Below are 21,692 nucleotides of genomic sequence, written 5' to 3' on the forward strand. Positions count from 1 at the left end.
CCTCTTCTTGAGTAGCACACTGGACACTGTTGTGACGGCGGAACGTCGTCCACGGGTGAGCGATAGTTTTGACAGCATCGAAACAGTTAATGGTAGTTAGCGACAGTTGCTCTGACAAACCCTTGGAGGAGTAACAAGTGTTTACTGTTAAGAAGTTGACTTTAAATTTTCGAGAGTCCGTTTTCAAACTCAAGAACTCAAACTTTCTTTTTCAACTCTATCTAGAAAACGTATTTTTTTTTTTGTTTAAATTGAATTCAACGTATTTTAACGAACTTTGAAGCTCGGCTTTGAGACCGTGAAAATGATCTAAAGAGCGCCGTAGCGGAGCCATCGGAGCGGATCATCAGGATGACAGAGCCGGCGGGGCAGACCCATCACCTGAAAACTTCAGGCTGCCCATCAGGTGGGAGCAGCGGAGTCGCGTTGGAGCATCTCCCGGCCAGAGGAGGACCGGAGAACGGCAGCAGGGGGCGACAGAGAGAGCAGAAGCAGCGGCGGGCGGAGAGCTGCGTGGATATCAACACAGACAAGTTATGGCAAATGAAAGGCGGACAGAGGGAGGTGTGCCCTGCCTTAGCAGCCGGAAACGAGGTCCCGAAGTGCCCGGTTGCAGCTCAACCTCACCAGAAAGCAGATGTTCCCGCAGGAGGTCACGGTCACCACATCCAGCAGGGTAAAAACGGCGAAGACAGACCGCTGGAGGAGACTTTAAACCAGGGGGATAGTCACATTGACTCCGACACTGGTTTCGATGCGCGTCTGGGCAAAAAGAGACACAGGCGCAGGACCTCCAAGAAGAAGCGCAACTGGAAGCCTTATTATAAACTGAACTGGGATGAGAGAAAAGCGCTGGAGGAGAGGGAGACAGCCAGGGCTTCCCGGTTGAGAGAGGAGATGTTCGCCAAAGGGCTCCCAGTTGCCCCCTATAACACCACCCAGTTCCTGATGGACGAGCACGACCGAGAGGAGCCCGACCTCAACACCGAGTGTGGGGTCAGGAGGCCCTCAGGGGTCGGGAGCCGCATGGAGGACACGGGCAGCGAGGAGGACCTCTTCGACAACGAGGAGGACGACGATGACGACGGCAGCGGCGGGGGCAGCGACGGCATCGGGAGGCCCGGGAACGCAGGTGGGGAGTTTCTCCAGAGAGACTTTTCCGAAACCTACGAGATGTACCACGTCGAGAGCCTGCAGAATATGACCAAGCAGGAGCTGGTGCAGGAGTACCTGGAGCTGGAGAAGTGCATGTCCCGTTTGGAGGAGGAGAACAATCGGCTGAGGCGCGCCGTGGAGCCCGGGGGTCCGACCGTGGAGAGCTCCCTGGTCCGGCTCGGAGAGTTGGAGAAGGAGCTGGAGAGACTGAGGGCCCAAAACACGGAGCTCCTTCTGCAGAACCAGCCGAGCAATGACAGGGGCCAAGTGGCAACCAATTAGAGGACACAAATCAACAGGGGAACACCCCCTTTCTAAAAGGTAAAACATTGGACTGCTGCATTTTTTTTATTGTCACCAGTTTCTGTAACAAGTTTGTCATCTGGACTATGAGTCCTTGCATTGCAATGCAATACTTTACGTTTCTTTTCTATTTGGACTGTAATGGTGTCCTGTTCGATTTTTTTCCCCAAAAGAAATGTAAATATTTCACAATAAGATTCCTTTTTATAAAGAGAATGTATTTGACAACACGAAAAATATTTTGTTTGTTTCCTGGGTCAAATCTGTAGGTATCCATTGACATATACTGTTCCATTTTTGAATTTACAAACAATCATATGTTGTATTTTTCCCCCCAAACAATAAATAACAAATCAAAGCTAATTGGCTCAGCTTACAAGGCTGTTTTTGCAGAAGTAAATTCCAGAGTGAATATTTTAACAATTGTGTGTTAACATAAGTTCAAATAAAATGTTGAAATCCTTCTGTTGTGTGTTGTAAAGCTTGCAGTAAAACACAGGAAGCGGTTCACAAAAGATGCAATGTGAAACTGCTGTAGGTGGCTCCTGTAAGCAACACTGATAATTACAAAGATTCGTCTTATGAGTATCCTGAAATCAGACATCAATGGACTCTGAACAGGGAGAGTACACAGACTGTAGCAGAAGGGGGGATGGGATATGATGGAGATGCTTTTCATGAAGGTTAGCCCACTTGGAGTTTAATCTACTGAGGATATTTTGCAAAAAAAAAAAAAAAAAAACATTGCTTAATGGGTTTATCCACGCCCCTAGAAAACATTTAGTTCATGAGAGGAGTGCTGGTCATATTAAAAAAAAGATCTGCTGGAAAATGTGTTTTTAAAGCTCTAAATTGAAGTAAAATGATCTAGTTTCAATAGATTTCTGGCACTGCAGCTAATTTTCAGAGATTTTATAATTATCTAACTATTCATTTAAGTTAAAACACAGAGCCTCAGTAGTTGAGATGAAGTTTCCATCATGTGCAGAGAGGCAGTCTGTGCCGTTTGGCCTGAAGAGGCTTTATTCACCTGCAGCCTCTAGAGGGCGTCATTCAGCTCTCATTTTAAGTTGCCTGGCTTCAAAACAAGAGCCTCATCCTCCCTGTACAACGTGAGTGTCTTACAGAACAAGCCCAGGGGCCCGACGGCTCCGGGGGGCCCCTACGCCAGCGCATCAGCGTGAGGTCAGTGTTATTAACTTATATTTCATGTCAAAAACCTGTTATAAAAGTCATAATCTGCCACAAGTGTAAAAAAAATATCCCACCATCTCCAAAAACAAAAACACGTGTGAACTTTTTTTAAACATAGTTCTGTTTATTTACATCATATAACCTTGCTTTAAAGCACACAGCCATGAGGGAAATGGTTTCAGGCGGACAACCTTTTTTCTTTTTAAAGTCCAGTCATTTTTCATATTAGTTATACTCAAAAAGCAAATTCCAAATGTACACAATACAATATGTTACATATTAAGATAGTATGTACAAAAAGATTCTTAAAATACAACAATGAGACATTAGGTAAAAATCACATTTCAGACAACACACGCCAACTTTTCCTTTTTGATGACGGTCTGCTCGTTCATCTGTGAGAAACTGGATGTTGTCTGACATGACCTAATGGCGGTTTAGGATAGGGCTTGTTAGGTGTACCATATTCACACACTGTGGATCACTAGGCAGAGAGAGATGACCTCAGTTTGTTAAGAAAAGCAGCTGAGAGAGTACTATGCCGCTTCCCTCTTAGCAGCGTCGGTATTAGCTGTTAACGCCCGTGTCGAAGGCAAAGAGAGTGCATAGACATGTCCTTGGCTTGAAGTGTGCTTCTTCTTTTTTTAATTTTTAAGTTTTTACAGCCTCTCCGTTCGACCTCTTGTAATAAATGTACACATCTTTGGGTCAGTGCCTTAGTTCTACCATCAACCACAGGAGAGGAGGGCGGAGACCCAGAAACAAGGAAACGGGAAGATAAGAACCGACCATGGCACTGCAGAACAAAAACACATTCCAGGAAATCAGGCACTTGTAGAAAAAATCTTGAGGTAAGACAAAACTATAATTCATCATTTATTATTATCATTATCATCATTATTATTATTATTATTATTATTATTTTCACCGGGTTATTTGGTCAGATGAAAACATGACTTTTGGAAGTTGCGCCTCCTGTTTATTTTGTGAAATCAAGACGAGAGATGAAAACAATAGTCATTCTGTTTTCCTCTAATGTACCATTTCCCCAGTCAGGGAGGATTTTTTAGAGCCTGACCTTATGGAAACTCCTCCTCATGTAACCCCAAGGTAATAAACGTGCAGACAGATGAACCCTCAGAGGAGACGTGATGAAAACAAAGATCACCGCTGACAGGTGAGAAATGTAGCTACACAATATTTTAACAGTGTGTTGAACACTGTCGGGCTTCCCGTTGACAAAAATGATCATAGTTTGTCTGCAGCTCAGTAAATATGAGCAGATCTGTGGCAACGCTCAGTAATCCCAGACATGAATAACAAAACAAATGAGGTCAGCCATCACAGTGTGGCTCTGAGCTGCCTGCAAACTGCCCAATATAATGTAATGATTACCAGATTTATTCTCCTGCTACATGTTGTTGCTCGATAGTTTGTGCACACGTTGATGCAACATCGCTGAAAGTCACCAGAGAAACATTATTTCTAAGACTGCATCTGGTGAGATAAAGGTTTTCTGCACAGTGCTGAGAATCAGAGAGAAAAGGCCATTTATGAGGAAATAAGGAACAGCTTAAGTCATGTTTATCTTGTCTCCTGTGAACAGGTACACCCAAGAGGTGAAATCACAATAAAAGTACTTTTTTAACTTTAATACAAAATATATATAATATATATATTGAATAAAAAACAAACAAAAAAAAGAATATATTAAGGGAAACATTTCAAGTAATGTCTTGAAAGAAATGACTGTGCACTTTGTACGCACTTTTGTAAACCATAAAAAAAGGAACTAAAAAAAAAAGAAAAGTAAAAACAAATATGATAACATTATATTTATATTTACAAGGTTAACTTAACAAGGCTTTGTACAAATGTTACAAAAATTGTTCAACACTAACACCTGCACACTCAGACACAAATATTGCTGCGCAAACACACACACGTGAACAAATAGAGAGACGACTGTAATTTGTGTGTTTGGAGTATAAATTACAGCGTGTGTGGTCTGAGGAGGATCACAGCAGGAAGACTGAGACGAGCAGTCGGCTGAGATCCCTCTTGAAATGGTTTTAAACTGACCGATAACATTTTTTAGAAGTGTGTGTGTGACTGTCTCTTCTGGCTCACTGAAGTAGGTTCAGAGAAATTTTGTAATAGTTAAGTTTGATAAGAAGCACCATTCTCTCAAGAACCAGAGGGACGCTGCGTTTCCAGCTCTAGTCACTTGAAGGGATTTAACCCTCTAATTTAAGTTGTGTGTGAGCAGGAAGGTAGAGAAGACAGGAAGGATGCTCGGTTATTACTCGAATGAGAATTCTTGGCTGTAACGTTGACTGTGATGAGGTCTGTTTGTCCGGTTTCTGTATTATTTCTATAAAAGCACACATATAGGAAAAAAAAAAAAAAAAAAAAAAAGCTTTGGCAACACTGGAATGCCCCTCGCCATGCAAACGGAGCTTATCGAAAAAAGAAAAGGGTGGGCTGCTCTTAAAAACACGGTCGTTGGTACACTGTGTTGCACCTGGCAACTAACCACGACTGTATTTACGCTGCTGCCGGTCTACTGACCTGCAGGGAGCTCAGCCTGGTCCCCCCTACAGCCGCCTCTTGTCCACAGAGTGAAGTGAGAGATCAGCTGATGGGGCTCACAGGTACTGGTGGAATCTAGAGGTGGGTGCTTGACGTGTAGCCGCTCCCTGGTCGGGCCGATCCGCGTCCCGAGGCAGCCCTGATGGTTTGACCTGGTTCTGAGCGATGGGAGACAGGGGGAACTCAGTGACAGTCAGCGGGGGTCTCTTGTCAGAGACCTCCGTCGGGGAGGCCACCACGGTGTGTCTGCGCCAGGCTCGTCTCTTCCTCCGTGTCTCCGGGGACAGCGGTTTTCTCAGTCCCACGCTGCGTAGATCATCTGCCGAGCCAAGCAGGCGAGCACGGACCTGCTCCGCCAAAGACCTGCCGCCGGGGCCGGTCGGGGTGAAGGAGGCGGCCTCGCTGGGTGGCAGGGAGGGTTTGGGCCGGCTCAGGCGCAGGCTCTCCTGGCTGCTGCCGGAGGAGGGGTTGGTTCTTGAACTCTCCCTTCTCGCTCTGGACGCACCGTCCGACCCAGAACAGTTGCCCTCAGCAGCGGCGCCGGACAGCTCCAGCAGGTCCAGGGAGCGAGCCTTGACCTTCTCCGACTTCAGCTTCTTCCTGGCCAGAGTGTCGCACTGGATCAGCTTGTGGGAGTTGAAGGAAGGCCGCGAGTGCAGTCTGTGCGTGGTTGATGAGGAGGAGAAGGAGGAGGACGAGGGCGTGGTGGACCGCGCTCCTCCTTCGCTCCTGTCCGCAGAGTCTGCCGTGTGTGTGAGTGCTGTGGGCGGGGCGAGCAGGTTAGTGGGTGAGAGAACGGGGGGTTTGTAGTGTGTGTAGAGGAAGCTGCGTGGCGTTGCCGCTGGTTGTGTGTTCACAGGTGATGTCGGGTGTTTGTCAGGTCTCTCCTGGGTGAGGGAACGCGATGCGAAGCCGCTCTCGTTGTCCGTCTCGCTCACCAGCTCGCTGTGCTCGTCATCCGCATCCTCCCCCCTCCCCTCTGACCCCAGGCTCCGCCCTAATGTAGAGAGAGTGGAATAACCAGAAACAATAGAGCGAGCATCCTCTGGAGCTCTCCACGCCGGCCCCTTCGCCTTCGCCCGCACCTCCTCCTCGTGCAACAACATGGCTGCCTGCCCTTCTCCTGCCTCTTCTTCCGCTTTGCAGCACGGCCGACTAGGAACAACCGCCACCGCCTCCTCTTCTACCTCCTCTTTTGCTCCGCTTTCAACAACTTCCTCATCTTCCTCTTCCTCCTCCTCTTCCTCTTCTTCTTCGTCGTCATCCTCCTCTCCCTCTGCTCGAGGAGCAGTGTCTCCCACAGGCGACTCTGCCTCCTCTTCCTCCTCTGCCCCTAAATGTCCGGCTTTGATTGGCTCGTGCTCGGAGTCGTCGTCAGTGCTGCTGCCCACACGGCGGGCGTTGTGGCGCTTCCTGCGTTTGCGGCCCGTAACAGCTGACATGATGGACAGAGCCAGGAAGTCCTTGGGTGTGAGGTCTTTCTTTGACCCCCACGACCCCTGAGAGAAGAAGAAAAAAAACGTCACTGTGACAACGTCATGCATTTACAGCTGTTGATATACCGTAAAGCTTCAAATAAAAGTGCAGTCCCAGTTAATATCCTGGTGTGACGACACATTTTGACAAATAAAGGCCCGTCTCAATTAGAGGCCCGTCTACTTATCATGCAGATCATTTTTATAGATGTTTGTTGGATAAAAGCAGCATGTTGGACACCTGCTGGAGTTAATGTTAGTTAGCTTCTTAGATTGCACATACAATATGTATATATGTTTAAGCTTTTGTCAATATGGACATATTACACACGTCATTAGCGTGGTAAGATACTCTACTATTCAATCATTCAGTTCATTTTACTGACCATGAGGTCAGACCATGAGCACCAAAGAAGTAAACAAGACAGATACAAAAAAAAAGAGATTAGTAGATGCTGAAGACTATTTTTAAAAACTATATTAAAAATTATTAGAATTTTAAAGATTTTCTTTCAGGTCATAACTCACTTTACATTTTTTTTGTTTTACCTTATCTTTTTTTGTGTCTTTTTTGGCAAATTTTGGCATAATTTTCTTGTAATTGGGTCATTTATAAATGAATGAATGAATAAATAAAGCCAATATAGCCAGGTTTTAAAGGGCTAAATAAACAATTGGATAATATTTGCCGTCTTTGGTGATCAACAGTTTTGTGTGAAAGGACTTAAAAGCCCGTCACATATAGACGTCTGTCCCAAATATAGGCCTGTTTAGGTCAATGATTTCAGCAAATAATAGCCCGGGCTATTATTTGAAGTTTTATGGTATGTTAAATACTAGTGTCGGACAATATCTGTGTACCATGAAAAGAGATGTTACCTTTGATTTAGCTGAGTCACTGTTGGTTGAGTCTGGGGAGAAGAGAATAAACACATCAGCGGGTCAGAACCACTGAAGGTAACAAAAGGCCAGAACAGTCACGGTGGAGGACACAGAGGCAGCTGGACGCATCATCACTTTTTTAATGTAACGAATCGACAACAAATCACAGAAAACTGCGACTGCGTGCTACACGCTGCAAATCTTAATGTCACATCGGCTGTTTTCCATCAGCTGTTATGGGGGAAAACACCTGCTGTGACATCACAGATTGGGGGCGTGGCTGCTTGAACTCTGCTAAATTTGAAGGGACGTGTCTTCCTCTGTGCCCTCTGACCTTGACAGACCCCAGCAAAAGACACTGATTTACACACTGTGATAAGATGTGGAGGAGAAACAATGACCGGGGGAGCGGGGGTTAGGAAACCACGGCACACACCGATGACATCACCGGAAAACACTGATGACATCAATCAGTGAAAGAAGCGCTGAGAGGCGTGAAGCCAGAAATAATGTTGAGTGGAGAGTTTGAAAAGAAAACACATTCCCTCACAAACACAAACACACCGACGCAGAAAAAAAGCCAGTTTTGTTTTTCACACAGCGTATGAATCAAAATCTATGGAGATACCCCGCAGGCGTGATGGCGGCCGTTTAAGTGGCTTTTGATGGAATCGTTTGTACCAACGATAATAGTAAATATTGATCCAGATTATTTGTGCGCTGCCTCCAAATGGCAAACTTTCACCCTTCATCTGTGGGCTTCATTTTCTACGTGCACTGCTGTTAAAGCTCCACACCGTAAAATCTGACAAAGTGATCATCCTTAACACATCCTAAAATCTTTGAAACTGATTGCCTTGAAAAGGAAAGTAAATATGACTATAAATCTTAATTTATGTTTACTTTAAGTGTTAAACTTGAAATTTAGCTCTATTTACTTAATTTTGTGAAGTTGTTACAACTTCAAAATGACAAGTGAAACTACCTTGTTCTTTCTTTGTGTTAGCAACTTCAGTAAACCAAGTTAATCTGACTCAACGTGATCATGACAAAGAAGATTTATAAGTTAGGGAGCTCTGTTTCCTAACATGTTTAATAAAATATAAATATGATTGACTACTATGCAACTGGCAGAATAAAGATATATTGCACAATAAACGTGGTTTGAAGATGCGAAAGCTTAGAAAGACTGATTTAATTGAACTTTTAATTTTTAAGTTGCAATGCCCTCTCAAATTTACGTAAATATATATCTAAATTTGAAGTAAATTTAACAATTAGAAATAAGGTTAACCTAAACTAATAATTACATTTACTTACATTTTTCAAGGCAATCAGTTTCCCACATTTCTTTGGTAAAATCAACTTGTCAGTGGTGTTGATGTTTTGCTGCCACTCATGGAGAAGAAGCCTTTCGCCGTAAACTCTCAGTAAAGCTGTGTTATAGGGTCAAATATTAAGACATGCTGTCCTCACAGACCTGTATCAGTATCTGTATCTGTACAGTAACCGAATCGCACGACAGAACACCGGCCACGATGGAGGGCTTTTCTCGACAGTCTACGCTCTATAGGGAATACAAAGGCCTTTGTAAGTAGGTAGGTAGGCAAATTGAAGATGATTCTTTCAGCTTCGGGAACTCGGCTGTGCATCTCTTAATATTTGCAGACATTTTTAGACTATGAGGCAAATAATCTGCAGATCATTTGTTAATTTAAAAACTAGTTCTAAGCACTATTGACCACAAGTTTCTGTTGTAACGAATATCAAAATCTGTAACCTGTCTTGAGACTAACTCAACATTTCAGATTTTTAACCCAGTCAGAGAAACTGGTGGTTAAGTATTACACCAGATCTTCTCTTGTTTTGCTATATTTCTGAGGAATCTCACTTTGAAAGGCCACTTCTGGGATATTTTCTTATCTGAATTGGGACTGTAAAGCCCTTTAAGGCAAATTTGTGCATTTGTGCACGTGAAATGCCAAATTAGCATGAATCTGAGGTTGGAAAGCATGTTTACAAACAGGAAACAACAATCTTGCATAGTAAACCTTTGAGAAACATGTTAAGAAACTCATAATATTTTGTTTGAAAATGTACCAATGACAGAAACCCAGAGGAAGAAGGATGGAAGTTGAGGCCACTACAGAGCCTCACACAAATAAATCAGATGAAAATAGATGTATCTCTGATGAGGCTTTTGAAACGGCGCCACCCAGAGTCCCTTTGGAGCTAAGAGTGGGGTTAGGAGGAGCCTGATGATTGGACCTCGCTGTCTAGAATCGCCCGTAGGATGAGTTGAGCTCAGCGCTCGACAACAAGACCAGTAGTGACTGGGAGTTGTCTCTCAGTGACAGACCAGTTTACACTCCAGTGTCAGATACAGCAGCAAAGAGCGTCCTGTCAGCCGTTAATTCATTAGTCAGACTGGGGTCGAAGTGAAGTGACATGTTTTTACAGAGACGGCCGTCTGACACTAAGAGGGAGACGCTGACTTTAAGGAGGGTAATGGAGACCATGGAGACACAAAACCATCACCAACACTCACAGTCACTCGCTCTCTTCCTCACCCACACAAGCATTATCTCACTTTCACAATACAATGCACAGACTCGGTTTGTACACACACACACACACACGCACACACACACGTATTGCCAGGGGAGTTCCCATCCTACCGCAGTGGCTGCTCCACAGGCTCAGCTAAGAGAAGGAAATGCAGAAACGTACAGAGAAAGTGAAAGATGAGCAACGTGGAGGGAAAAAAAGAGGTCAGCAGAAAGGAGAGAAGTGTAGGCATGCTATCAAACACAGAGACACTCCAAGTGCTAACACTTTCATTTCTTATGCTGCGTTCCAGTTCTGTTGGAAAGTGGGGAATTCTGGCTTTAAACTGGGACAAACTTCCAAGGAGGAATCCTTGAGATAATCATCCAACTCTTGAGATAATCATTTTAACAGCTTTTAAAAAGCTCAATCTCAAGTGGTTTTGGTTTACAGATTGTTAGATTTCATTGGAACGAGAATAATTTATCCACTTGTTGAATCATTTTCTTCAGAATGAAGGCTCAGTTTTGCAAAATAACTTGATAACATCTGACAGCTCTGTATTTTTCCTCAATTTACCAGAGTACACAGATTGTAATTATGATACACTAGTGGAGAATTCCTGCTTCCAGCTTTAAACGGAAAGCAGCATTAATTGTGGGTTGCTAATTACAGCTTCCTGAATGCTTCTGGTCGGCTTGTTAAGACTTAGAGCAGTAAGCAGCGTGCTTACCTGAGGCCTCCCCGAGCAGAGCGGTCCTGCCGATGTTGGACAGTAGGTGGTCAATGTTGGGGGCAGGTTGCACGTCCTCCGTATCCACCGGCGTCTGGATGGACAAACACAAAACAAACAACACTAAATGACACTACAAAAGGCTGCAATTTATTTTAGATTTAGAGAGCTGTGGTTTTGAAAGTGAAACTGAAAGTTCCACAATAACACAAACTAACTGGTCGAAGCAGACCAGCAGCTCCAGTGTTCAGCAAGGTAAAATTACTGTCTTTGTCAAAGGAGTCTGGCGGCTTTAAAGAGAGCATAGATGGATAAAATGGCCTCTGATCCCCGTCTGAAAGGGTTGTCTGACCGCAAGGTGAACAGAATTAAAATATTCTAAATAAAGCATACACTCAAACACATTTAGCTCCTGCCCCCTCCACAGCAGCACATCACTTAGCTTTGATATCGGACTCTTGCTTCTTCAAGCTGGGAGCGTACCGACTGACATGTACTGTATTTAATATACTGACTATAGATAAGAACCCTGTTCAACCAACATCAATAAATCCAAACCATCCCTTTAAAGGTCAAGTGTGTAGGATGGATTTGCATCTAGCAGTGAGATTGCAAAACTGCAATTAAATTAAACTTCTCTCATGTGCCGAAAATAGAACCACGGTGACCGATGCAAAAATCTCGAGCCAGTGTTCGTTTTTGTCTGTTCTGGGCTACCGTAGAGCAACATGGTGAACTTCATGGGAGAGGACCCAGTCCATTTGTAGATATACACGGCTCATTTTAAGGTTATGGAAACACAAACATTCTTATTTTCAGGTGATTATAAACTAATGAAAATATATATACCATTTCTGTCAATATGTATTCCCCTAAAAACCAACACACTTTAATGTCTACATAAATCATTATTGTCCACAAGCTATAAAACAATAATTTGGGAAACAAACCTTTTCATCCTTGTCTTGCTCTTCAGTGAAAAACCAGTTGCACTACAAAAATAACAGAGAAAGAAATTGAAAAAGCATGAAAACCAGTAATGTGTGTGTGTGTGTGTGTGTGTGTGTGTGTGTGTGTGTGTGTGTGTGTGTGTGTGTGTGTGTGTGTGTTTGAATGTGTGTGTGGCATCTCTCACATGTTGGATGAGCGTCTCCACTATCTTGTAGCGGTCAGGCATGTGCGTGACCATATCTTTCATGTTGTCCTCAGACGTCCGAACCAGAGTCGGCCCAAACACCAGAGCCAGGTTACGGGGCTCCATCTGCACAAAGACAGAAGACATGATTACCAAGGACATCACAGCAATATGCGATTATAGTTCAATTACTTGTACAAATGCTCTTACAAACAAACAAACAAACAAACAAACAAACACACACACACCTTGTTTTTATCTGAATTGTCTGCTACAGTCTTCAGGTGACAAACAAGAAACTTCAAAGTGTGGTAATAATAATCTGGGAGGTCTCGAATCTGTGAAAACACAAAAAAGAGGAATGACAAAATTGATAAACCTGTTGAACCTGACAGATTTCTCGCCCAGTAGATGAATTATTCTGACAAAATTCATTCATGAAAACAAATACGCACCAGTTTCTTCATGGTTTTTAGTCGTTCTGATGCACTTTCCATCCGATTGGCGTCAATGAAGTCGTTGTACTTGTCTGTGCAGATAAAAAAAAAAATTAAAATCCATGTAATAATTTGATATGAATGCACAGCTGATATGAATTACATGTTTGGACTCACCATTGGTGAAGAGCGGCTCTGGAAGTTTCCTGAAGAAGGATTTGAGTAAACTGCTGACAACATTGAGATCCTGCCACTTCTGTTGACAGCAAAAGACACAGAGAGGAGAGAGTGGTCATCGGATATTAACCCTCTGCATCTAATGGAACAGTTTTATCAAGTAAAGCTGAATGAAACCTTTCAGTGAAAAGTCTATATTTTTCTCTCTTGAGTGCTTTTCTTACAGTAAATGCATATAAGTATTTGTTGTTCCTCACCTCCTCTGCAGGGTTGATGTCGACGCCCTTGTTGAGCTGATCCTGGAGCATTGACACCATGGCGTTGTTCCCCGGGACTCTGTAGATTCCTGTATACTCCAGACCCATGTCTTCCACCAGGCCGCAGCAGATCTCCACGATCAACGGGATGAACTGAGATGGACAGAGACATGAAACCTTCATTAAAAGATCTGTTTTGTTGCATTCAGGCAAGACAGCGGATATCAAAGCTCACCTTGTTGTTTACACCCGGCTGACAATCCTCCAACCTCACACCGAAAGCTTTAGGCCCCGCCTTCTTTGCCTTCTTCATGATGTTGATTCCCCACGGAGACTTCGGAGGGCCACTCTCATCTAAAGAAAGTTAGAACAAAAACTTTAGACTTCACTGCTGGACAGAGAGCTTTAGTGTTTGCTTCTTGGTGTACGTAGTACTTATACTACAGACTTAGTCAGAAGATTAAAGGGACCAAAATCCATATTCTTCCTCTCACCTGTGATGTTATTTATCAGTTTATATTGTTTTGGTGTGAGTTGCTGAGTGTTGGAGATATCAGCTGTAGAGATGTCTCCAAAACTCAGCAGCTCACATTAGAACAATTTAGACTGATAAATAGCACTACAGGTAAGAGGAAAAATATGCCATTTTTCTATTTTGGGGTGAACTGTCCCTTTGAATATTCTGATATCTGGAGATATTTTTTTTTTTTGAAAAATGACACAATATCAATGTTAAACCTTAACTCTAAGTTGATGTTTCTGTCTTTAGTCTACATATTTAATCTGTCTCTACTACTTATTAGTACAGCAACAAATTACTTATTATTTTAGATTTTTACAGTTTAGACTATTAAACATATTGCCTCTAATAAATATAAAACACAATTACCCAGAACTGTGCTGACATAATTACCCTCAGTTCATTTTATTTGAGTTTGCTCTCTCCAGGTGATAATCACTCTCACTGACGTCTGATATTTAATCAAAAGTAATTTCAGCACAATGAGTAGTAAGCCCATATACTGACCTTTGCCCTCTGGCTTTGGGGAGCGTGGCGCCCCTGCAGCGTTTTCCGTCTTGGCGAGCAGAAATTGAGGCTTCATGCGGGGCATCCTGGGAGAGGAGTCTGGTTTGCTGCCTGTTGGACTGCAGGGGGAGACAGAAAGACAGATTTCATTCAAGCTGTCAGTAAAGGCTGCTTCATTATGCCCAATTTAGCATCTATTATCAGGTGGCTCACCTCTGTTTCCTGTAATCGTTCAGTTTCTTATTGATGAGGGCCTGTCTGGAGAGGCCGAGCTCCTGCAATAAGCAAACAATCCTTTGTTAAAACTACACACTCCAGGCACAGCCATAGAGGCGGTTGAAGGTGAAGGTGCGTCCTCTGACCTCGCTGTCTGTCTTGCTGTTCTCCCTGATGACCTTTATCCAGTCCAGCATGTCCTCCCGGTCCTCCGCCTGCAGCAGGTACTCGCAGAAGTCCTGTGTGGTCAGCCGCAGGGCGTGCTTCCGTTTGGTCTCACTGTACGCGATGTCCACCAGGCAGCCCCGGATGCTGATTGGCTGCTCGTCCTCGGCCGAGCCTCCGATCGTGGCCCCGCGGAGCACCGCCTCCCTCTTGTCCTTGTAGAGGAACAGCGAATGGGAGCGAAGCACCGAAAAGACTCGCTTCCACGGACGCATGCCACTGCCCACCTTCTGTGGAGAGAACATGAGATGTGAGTCCCTGCTGGCTTTGAATACTTTTCTGCCTTCAGTTAGTTTCTTATCAAGCTCCATGTGCCCACCTTGCCCTTCTCTGTAAGGATTTGTTTGAAGTGCAGCCATCCTTCTCGCCTTACGTCACTGTAAGTGATGTTTCCCAGCTCTGAGGTGGAGTGGCGTTTAGATCGAACCTCCTCTGCTGTTCCGAGGTTGTCCAGGGACTGAAACACAAACAAGGAAACCGTCAGATCATTTGTTGATGATATGTGTTGCCTTGAGACCTTGAGAAAAAGCTGTTAAATCAGACTTTTTTCCCACATTTATTTCACATTATTAATCAAAAGTTATGGTAACAGAAGGCTATCCATATCTGACAATGTGTTAAAACGTTAGCTTTGTCTCTCGTGCTGATATTACAATATGAATAAACTATATTTGTAAAGCGAATGTTTTTGCTGAGGAGTCAGCGTGATTATTTTAAAAGCCAGAATATCTGTCCTGTCCTTCAGTCTGTGCTGGTGGCGGGTTTAGTTGTGACCGTTGTTCCACAGGATGAGGTGTTTTCCAGTGTTGAATTTGAGACTTCTCCTCTCCCCACATTACATCATGTTGCAACAGATGCATCGGCAGCTGATGCAGCAACTATTTAGCCTCTTTGTGTTACTGTGCCGTGAGTTGCCAAATGCTGTCTTTAAAACTCACATAAAACTGCTTCCTGACACAGCTTTATTAAAGCTGACACAGACTGAATATGAATCACTTGAGTAGCTACGTTGTTTTGATTCTAGTTTGAAGCACTTTGACGGCAAAAATATAAATATCTATAACACTTTCTGATGAACAGAAAACACCACAGGCACAGGCAAAAAACAAGATAAACACAAGTGGAAAAGGAAGATTTTGGGGCAAAATGTTGTAAATGTTTTCTTCTCAGGGAAGAATTTTTTTTTTCTCGTTTGCTTAAAAAATTGATAAATATGCAAGAAAACTTCCCCTTGCTTTATGCAGTACACTCAGGAGTTTTACTGTTAAACCCTCACTTGGTCTGGTATGTCCACTAGCTTAACTGTGGCCACAAGTTGCACAGGCTCACTTTAATTGAACTCAAAACATTACGTATCACAGGTGCTATTACAATTCTGATTTTACACAGCCACTGGTTCTATACTTTTGACCACCCACTGTATATAGACACATCAAATGTAAAATCTTCATATTGTGTTATGCCTTGATCTATAATCAAATACAAGTTAATTTTGTTAAAGTAGTCCGTTAATCTGCAGGACATTTATTGGTATTTATTAGTCGTTCTCCTGGTTTGATTTTCTGTGAGAGGAATGTGTGAATGACATAGCAATCAACCTGATCTGGCAAAACGACCTTGCAAAAACGTGGTAGTGAGAAAGTACAAGATTTTATCAAAGTAAGGTTTAGATGATGTAAAGTGGGAGCAATCAAAGGTGAAGAAGAACTCACTCCGTCTGTAAAGAAACTCTTCACTCTCTTTGGTAGCCTCCTGTGAAGTAAAACAACACAACTGAGAGTTAAATGTCAAAAAATGTTTGCCTGCGCACGCAATTCAGTGGATGCTGTTTTAATCCCAGCTGTGTCAGTTTGACGGTACTCACGAGAAGACTCGCCCTTCCTCTCTGAACGTGTTGAGTCCCTCGTCACACGACTTGGAGCGCTCGGTGGTGATGGCTAGAAGATAGGAGGAACGGCGACCGGATTTAATACTGCCTGCTCAATGAGAGGATGAATGAGCAGAGAGAGAAAGAGAGAAACAAAGAGAAAGAGACAGAGAGAAAGACAGAATGTTGATGTAATGCCAATCACCAGAGTGGACGGTGTTGGATTATCAGAGGAGATAGTGACGGAGGGAGCTGGAGGTGGCGCAGGAGGAGGAGGTCAGGGGTTTGAGTGGCGTGATTAGGATGGACGGTGGGGAGATGAGCTGGAGCGGTGGGTTAGATTAAATCTGGTCTCTTTTCTCACCACTTGCATGCAGGTGTTGCTTCTCTGAACATTCATTTTCATGCATATTTTAAAAAGAAACATTTCTTGCAAATCTATGTTTGTCCAATTCTATAAAACTTTTGGGCTTCTTGCACTGCTGCAAAAGAACCAAACACATTCTGAACAAACATGCTTGTCTTCTTTGTGTCAAACGTGCAACCTACAAATCCAGCATGCAAAAAAAAAGTTACAGCACTACTGAAAACCTCATCTTTACAAGTATTTTTTTGTCTTTTACTGAGCCTCAAAAGTCTAATTTTCAAGTGCACTTAGATTATTTCAACCAGTTTCTAGTTAAAAATCACCAGAAATCAGTATTTAAGAATTCTGTAGAAATTAGTGTCAATATCGTGAAAATTGACAGAATACGTATAAGTGATAGGTGTATAGAGCATATATAAGTTTTATTACATCTTATTTTTATTTTATCTCATTTATATGCATAATATTTTATCTTTTTTGGCACTCAAATCACTTTTTCGCATTTTTGCATTGTCTTGAGCTGCTGTAAAGTGAATTTCCCCGGTGTGGGATTAATAACGTCTTATCAAAGAAAAAGCATTATAATGCAAACTGCTGCATGACAACAACTAAAAATGACACTTCATTCTTTAAAATTCTTTAAATATTTTGATATGAATTAGAACTGGTTGAAACCACTTCTTTTTACTTTCAAGACTCAGTAATCGGCAAAAAATACCCGATAAGATGCTCTTACAACCTCTTGACATTTATAACTTAGTACAACAACCAACCAGGAGGGATTTAAGATCTCCTGCTTCATCACCTCTCTGAAGTAAAAGGAGGGGTCATCTACAACGCCAGCAAGCACCACAAGTCAGATACTTTTCAGCTGCATGCAGCAGAGAGGAGGGAGGGAGGAAGGGGGGAGGAGGGGAGCACTCACTGCAGTCGTGTGAGAAGAGCCTAGTGAGGGGGAAGGTGAAGGTGGGGGAGGCGGGGCTGGTGACCACGGCGGGCGCCGAATTCATGCCGCTGGACACCACGGAGGACGCCGGCACGTGGCGTGCACGCAAATCAGCACCGGGGCTGGTCGGCTCATCTGTTGGGAGGGTGGAAGGAAGGAGGAAGGGCAGGAGGAGAGGAGAAAGGAGGAGCGAGGGATAAAGTTAGTTGTTAGAAAAAAAGGTCAGAATGGAAAAAGAAGGAAAGTAAAAAGGGTTAAATGAGGAGAAGGTGAAGAAGAGGAGAGGGTTTTAGAGGAGAGGAATGGCGAGGGACCGCAGGGTTACCATCAGAAATACAAAACAAAAAAAAATAATTTCAGTTTCCATTTCTTTCAAATTATTTTCAAATTCTTTCAACTGCAAAATAGGGTCACAACAAACAATCATTTTAATTGTTGGTTATGTTGCTATCTTCTTAATTAATTGATTAGTTGTTTGGTCTTTAAAGTGTCAGAAAATGGTGAAAAATGTCTATCGCTGTACCCCAAAGTCCAAAATGACATCCTTTAATGTCTTTTTTCCCCACACCCCCCAAAAAATCTGTTTACTGTCATAGAAGAGTAAATTAACTAAAAAAAAATCACAACTAAGAGACTAGAATTTCGACTTCTTTTTCTTAAAAAATGACTCAAAACAGTTAATCTTTTATCAAATTACTGGCAAATAATTTAACTGCCATCGATTAATCGTTGCAGCTCTACTGCAAAATCAAGACATAGCACTATCATAGTTGAACACGAGGCGTTTCTAGATTCCAGTGAGAAGTGCACAAAAGACAAGGCCACAAGCACAAGAATATACTTCATTTACAAATCAACAGAGAGAGCTGATAGAAACCTGTACAGCTCTCTTAGAAAAGAAAACAAATGCAACCACATCAAGCTAACAGTTTAGAGATAATGCAGTACCTGTGTCTCCTGTTGCCATAGGAAGACCTATTCAGTTATTAACAAAGGGGGTTTTGTAACAGATTCACAGGCTGCAGGTTTCAGTTCTTTAGGAAATCTACAGCAGTGTGTGACTTGATAAATGTCAGAATATATACAAGAGAAAATATCCCAACCAAAAAAGACAAAAACAATAATATTGTGGATAATTAAATGATGTTTAGTGGTAGTTTTTATGCCATGAATAAAGCTTCTGTGCTCAGAAGACGAGAGGCATGATACAGTTTTGTGGGTCCCTACAGGCTGCAGGACTTTACCAGTTTCAGATGATGCAAAGGGATATGAAACTGTAACACGCTTGCATACACTCACACTTCCTGACTGACAGAGAGGATTAGAGAGCGGCCAGATATTTGCATAAAGCGAGGCGAAGCTGGATTTGCCGGTGACATTTTAAACTGTCAGGACTAAACTGCTGTGAGGCGTCAGTGTGTTCTCTGTGGAAACTACAGAGGGCAGCACAGCCTCTGCAGACAGAGATCCACCCCTACAGACCACCACAAGGCCTTTCTGTAAATTCTTGCTATGGTTTCATCTCATTCCAGCTCTGATTTTATTGTTTCTCACCTCTCTGTCCCTGCAACCTCCTGCAATAACCCCTCACCTTCTTCTCCTTCCCTCTGGCTTTCTCTTCCATCTGCCACCTACCGATGCTGCTCTATCCCTCACTCTTCCCGTGCACACTAGAGTCCGACTTCAGGCGGAAAACATTTCCAATCTGGGATGAGGAATCTGCCTGTTTACAGCGCTGCCCAGAAATAGCCGGGCTGTGGGTTTAACAAAGGCCGTCATTAACAGAGAGTGAGCTCAGAGCCATGAGACGAGGAAGGACCAGCAGAGGGAAGCAACATACTGCAGCAGCACACTCTGCCTCGACTCTACAGGATATCCTGCAACATGTATGGAAAAATAGCCTACAATAAGACAAAATCAAGGTTTAAAGTCAGTAAAAGTCAGACCTAAGTTAAGACAGATAGGTAGGCTGCAACAATTATTTTCATTCACGATTATGCTGCTGATTATTGTCTCCATTAATTGATTGCACGTTTGGTCAATATAATGTCAGAAAACAGGGAAAATACAAATCATAATGGATTTCCTGAAAGCTAAATATGACAACTTGAAAATGTTTTTTCTTTTTTTTTTGTCTGAACAACAGTCCAGAACTCTCAGATATTCAATTTAACATCATGTGACAAAAACAAGCTGCAAATCTTCGTAAAAACATTTCCAAAAAATTGCTTATTCCCTCTGCAATCAGTAATACATACAATTTTTGCTTGAAAAATGACAAGTATCAGTTATCAGTTGATCATCTGACCAAGCATCATAGTGCTGAGGTCCCATTATACACAAAAAAAGGTTTAATATCCTAAAACTGAGTAAAACAGAGAGAAGAAAACCAGGAATCTTGAAAAAGAGACTGAGAAAAAAAGAGGGCTTTTGCCTTCAAGACAAGACAGAAGGGACAAGAGGCCACATGGAAGCAAGACAGAGCCCAGTACAGAGGGTCTTGGTCCTGGTTTGTTGTGTCCAGGGTCCAACTGGTAAAGATAGTCACAGACTGGACCCCTTCACAGACACACAAACCCCTTCATCTTCCAGAGCAGAACAATAGCAGCATTGAGGGCGGGAGCTGAGAGTATGGGCCCCTACTGTTCCCCACGAGGACCGCCACAAAAACCTCCTGGTAATTTACAGCGTACATTCATGCTGAAAGACTCCAAGTGGGTACAGAGTAAAACGCTGCATCTGTGGACATGCCCATTCCTCTGTTATTACATTGTATGAGCTCCAAAAATAAAAATACACACGAATATACAATATACAATATTAATAATACAAATTCTAGATCTCTATAATACACATCATAAAAACATATTTTTCATCAGACGCAGCCTGCCTTTGTGCTCTCCACCTCACTGACGTCCCTGCTTTTCAGACAAGAACGACAACAGCCTATTAAATCGCATGTTCCCAAACAGGCCCAGATCATATCAGCATCTCCGTCAGAGAGATGAAAAGATGCAGAAAGACAGAGAAAGAAAAGCTAAGTTCTTGTCTGTGGGGAGAAACTAGCCTAGTTTCAGTTTATGGCCATTAAACGTGTCCCAGCCTGCAGCTCTGACTGCCTGGTTTCGTTTAATTCAGGTGAAGGTACAAGGCAAGAATGTGATCTGACAGACGCACTGAGAGAAAGAGGCAGAGAGATGCTTCATGGTTTGCACATTCCTCTGGATTTTCTCTCTTGAAATTACTTTTTCTGACCGAGTGCGGCTTGGCCCAAACATTGACGGTCTTTCCATGTTGGGTCAAAGCATCCAAGTCAGCTGATTTGAATCTATTTGGCATAAGGGTAAGCAGCGGTTGTTATCCTCGGGCTGTGACAGGGTGAATGGTTTGACTTAAAGGCTCCTCTACATGTCAGGTGATAAAAGCACACATGAAGCCCATACAGCCCATTCTCCTCAAGTCTTTTCAGGGGAGTGAACACGCTGGGACAAGACCACACTCACTTCCAGTGACACCAGCATATGGGGGCCATAACTGTACAGTGCATATAAAGACCTGCATGTCCTGAATGCACCAAAGCCCCTTATGATCATCATAATCTATTCATGGCAAAATTATTTAGATTGAGATAAACACTTTCATTCAATCTGTTCCATTTAATCCAACCTTCCTATTTATCTTGTACAAAAACATGTAAATTAGTTGCATTTCTTTGTGCTTGGACCATAAAAAGGTGATAAAGTCTTTTAGAATTAGCAGGCAACTTTACTTTCCTTTAGATTGATTTAACAGCCATTACATAATTTACAAAGTGAACCAAACTGTAATTTAGATGCACATAAAAAGTATTTTTAAGCAGCCCCTTTTCTAGTTGTATAAATTAAAATGTACAGTAGTTAAGATGAAACTTCACAGGCATGCTAGCAGCTCTGTGAGGCTGTGCTTAAACACGGCAGTGCTTTAACTAAATGCTAATGCTAGCACAACATGCTGTCAACTACAATGCTAACATGCTACCTTCTCTCAGGTGATGTTAACCATCTTCATTTAGCATGTTATCATTCCATAATAGGCATCAAATACACAGTAGAGCTGGCTAAAAACAAATTACCAAAGCCACCAACTACCAACTTGACTTCACAAGATTGCTGCCATCT

The 21,692-nt window shown here is 42.8% G+C and overlaps 2 protein-coding genes across 11 annotated transcripts in view; one reads left to right on the forward strand and one right to left on the reverse strand.

The window, feature by feature from the left end:
- hexim1 (HEXIM P-TEFb complex subunit 1) lies at positions 1-1,921 on the forward strand. Its single transcript, XM_042504887.2, has one exon. The coding sequence runs from the start codon at positions 352-354 to the stop codon at positions 1,435-1,437; it is 1,086 nt and encodes a 361-aa protein (XP_042360821.1). The 5' UTR covers positions 1-351; the 3' UTR covers positions 1,438-1,921.
- An 834-nt stretch (positions 1,922-2,755) lies between these two features.
- arhgap23a (Rho GTPase activating protein 23a) overlaps positions 2,756-21,692 on the reverse strand; it is a 78,671-nt gene continuing 59,734 nt past the window's right edge. For 7 of the 10 annotated variants that reach the window (XM_042504899.2, XM_042504895.2, XM_042504889.2 and 4 more), the window contains 17 exons: positions 17,515-17,670; positions 16,220-16,331; positions 16,068-16,107; positions 14,675-14,812; positions 14,277-14,585; positions 14,128-14,189; positions 13,915-14,033; positions 13,123-13,241; positions 12,888-13,040; positions 12,631-12,709; positions 12,472-12,545; positions 12,265-12,354; positions 12,017-12,142; positions 11,832-11,873; positions 10,882-10,975; positions 7,599-7,630; positions 2,756-6,743 (listed from right to left, as the gene is read on the reverse strand). In XM_042504899.2, coding sequence (XP_042360833.1) covers positions 5,301-6,743; positions 7,599-7,630; positions 10,882-10,975; positions 11,832-11,873; positions 12,017-12,142; positions 12,265-12,354; positions 12,472-12,545; positions 12,631-12,709; positions 12,888-13,040; positions 13,123-13,241; positions 13,915-14,033; positions 14,128-14,189; positions 14,277-14,585; positions 14,675-14,812; positions 16,068-16,107; positions 16,220-16,331; positions 17,515-17,670 — 3,188 coding nt within the window. In that variant the 3' untranslated portion in view covers positions 2,756-5,300. The remainder of the gene's footprint in view (positions 6,744-7,598; positions 7,631-10,881; positions 10,976-11,831; positions 11,874-12,016; positions 12,143-12,264; positions 12,355-12,471; positions 12,546-12,630; positions 12,710-12,887; positions 13,041-13,122; positions 13,242-13,914; positions 14,034-14,127; positions 14,190-14,276; positions 14,586-14,674; positions 14,813-16,067; positions 16,108-16,219; positions 16,332-17,514; positions 17,671-21,692) is intronic. The other 3 variants (XM_042504892.2, XM_042504898.2, XM_042504894.2) reach the window with 3 other exon arrangements.

The sequence above is a fragment of the Plectropomus leopardus genome, chromosome 18, assembly GCF_026936395.1.
Source record: "Plectropomus leopardus strain MGB_pleo_1.0 chromosome 18, ASM2693639v1, whole genome shotgun sequence".
Lineage (NCBI taxonomy): Eukaryota > Metazoa > Chordata > Actinopteri > Perciformes > Serranidae > Plectropomus > Plectropomus leopardus.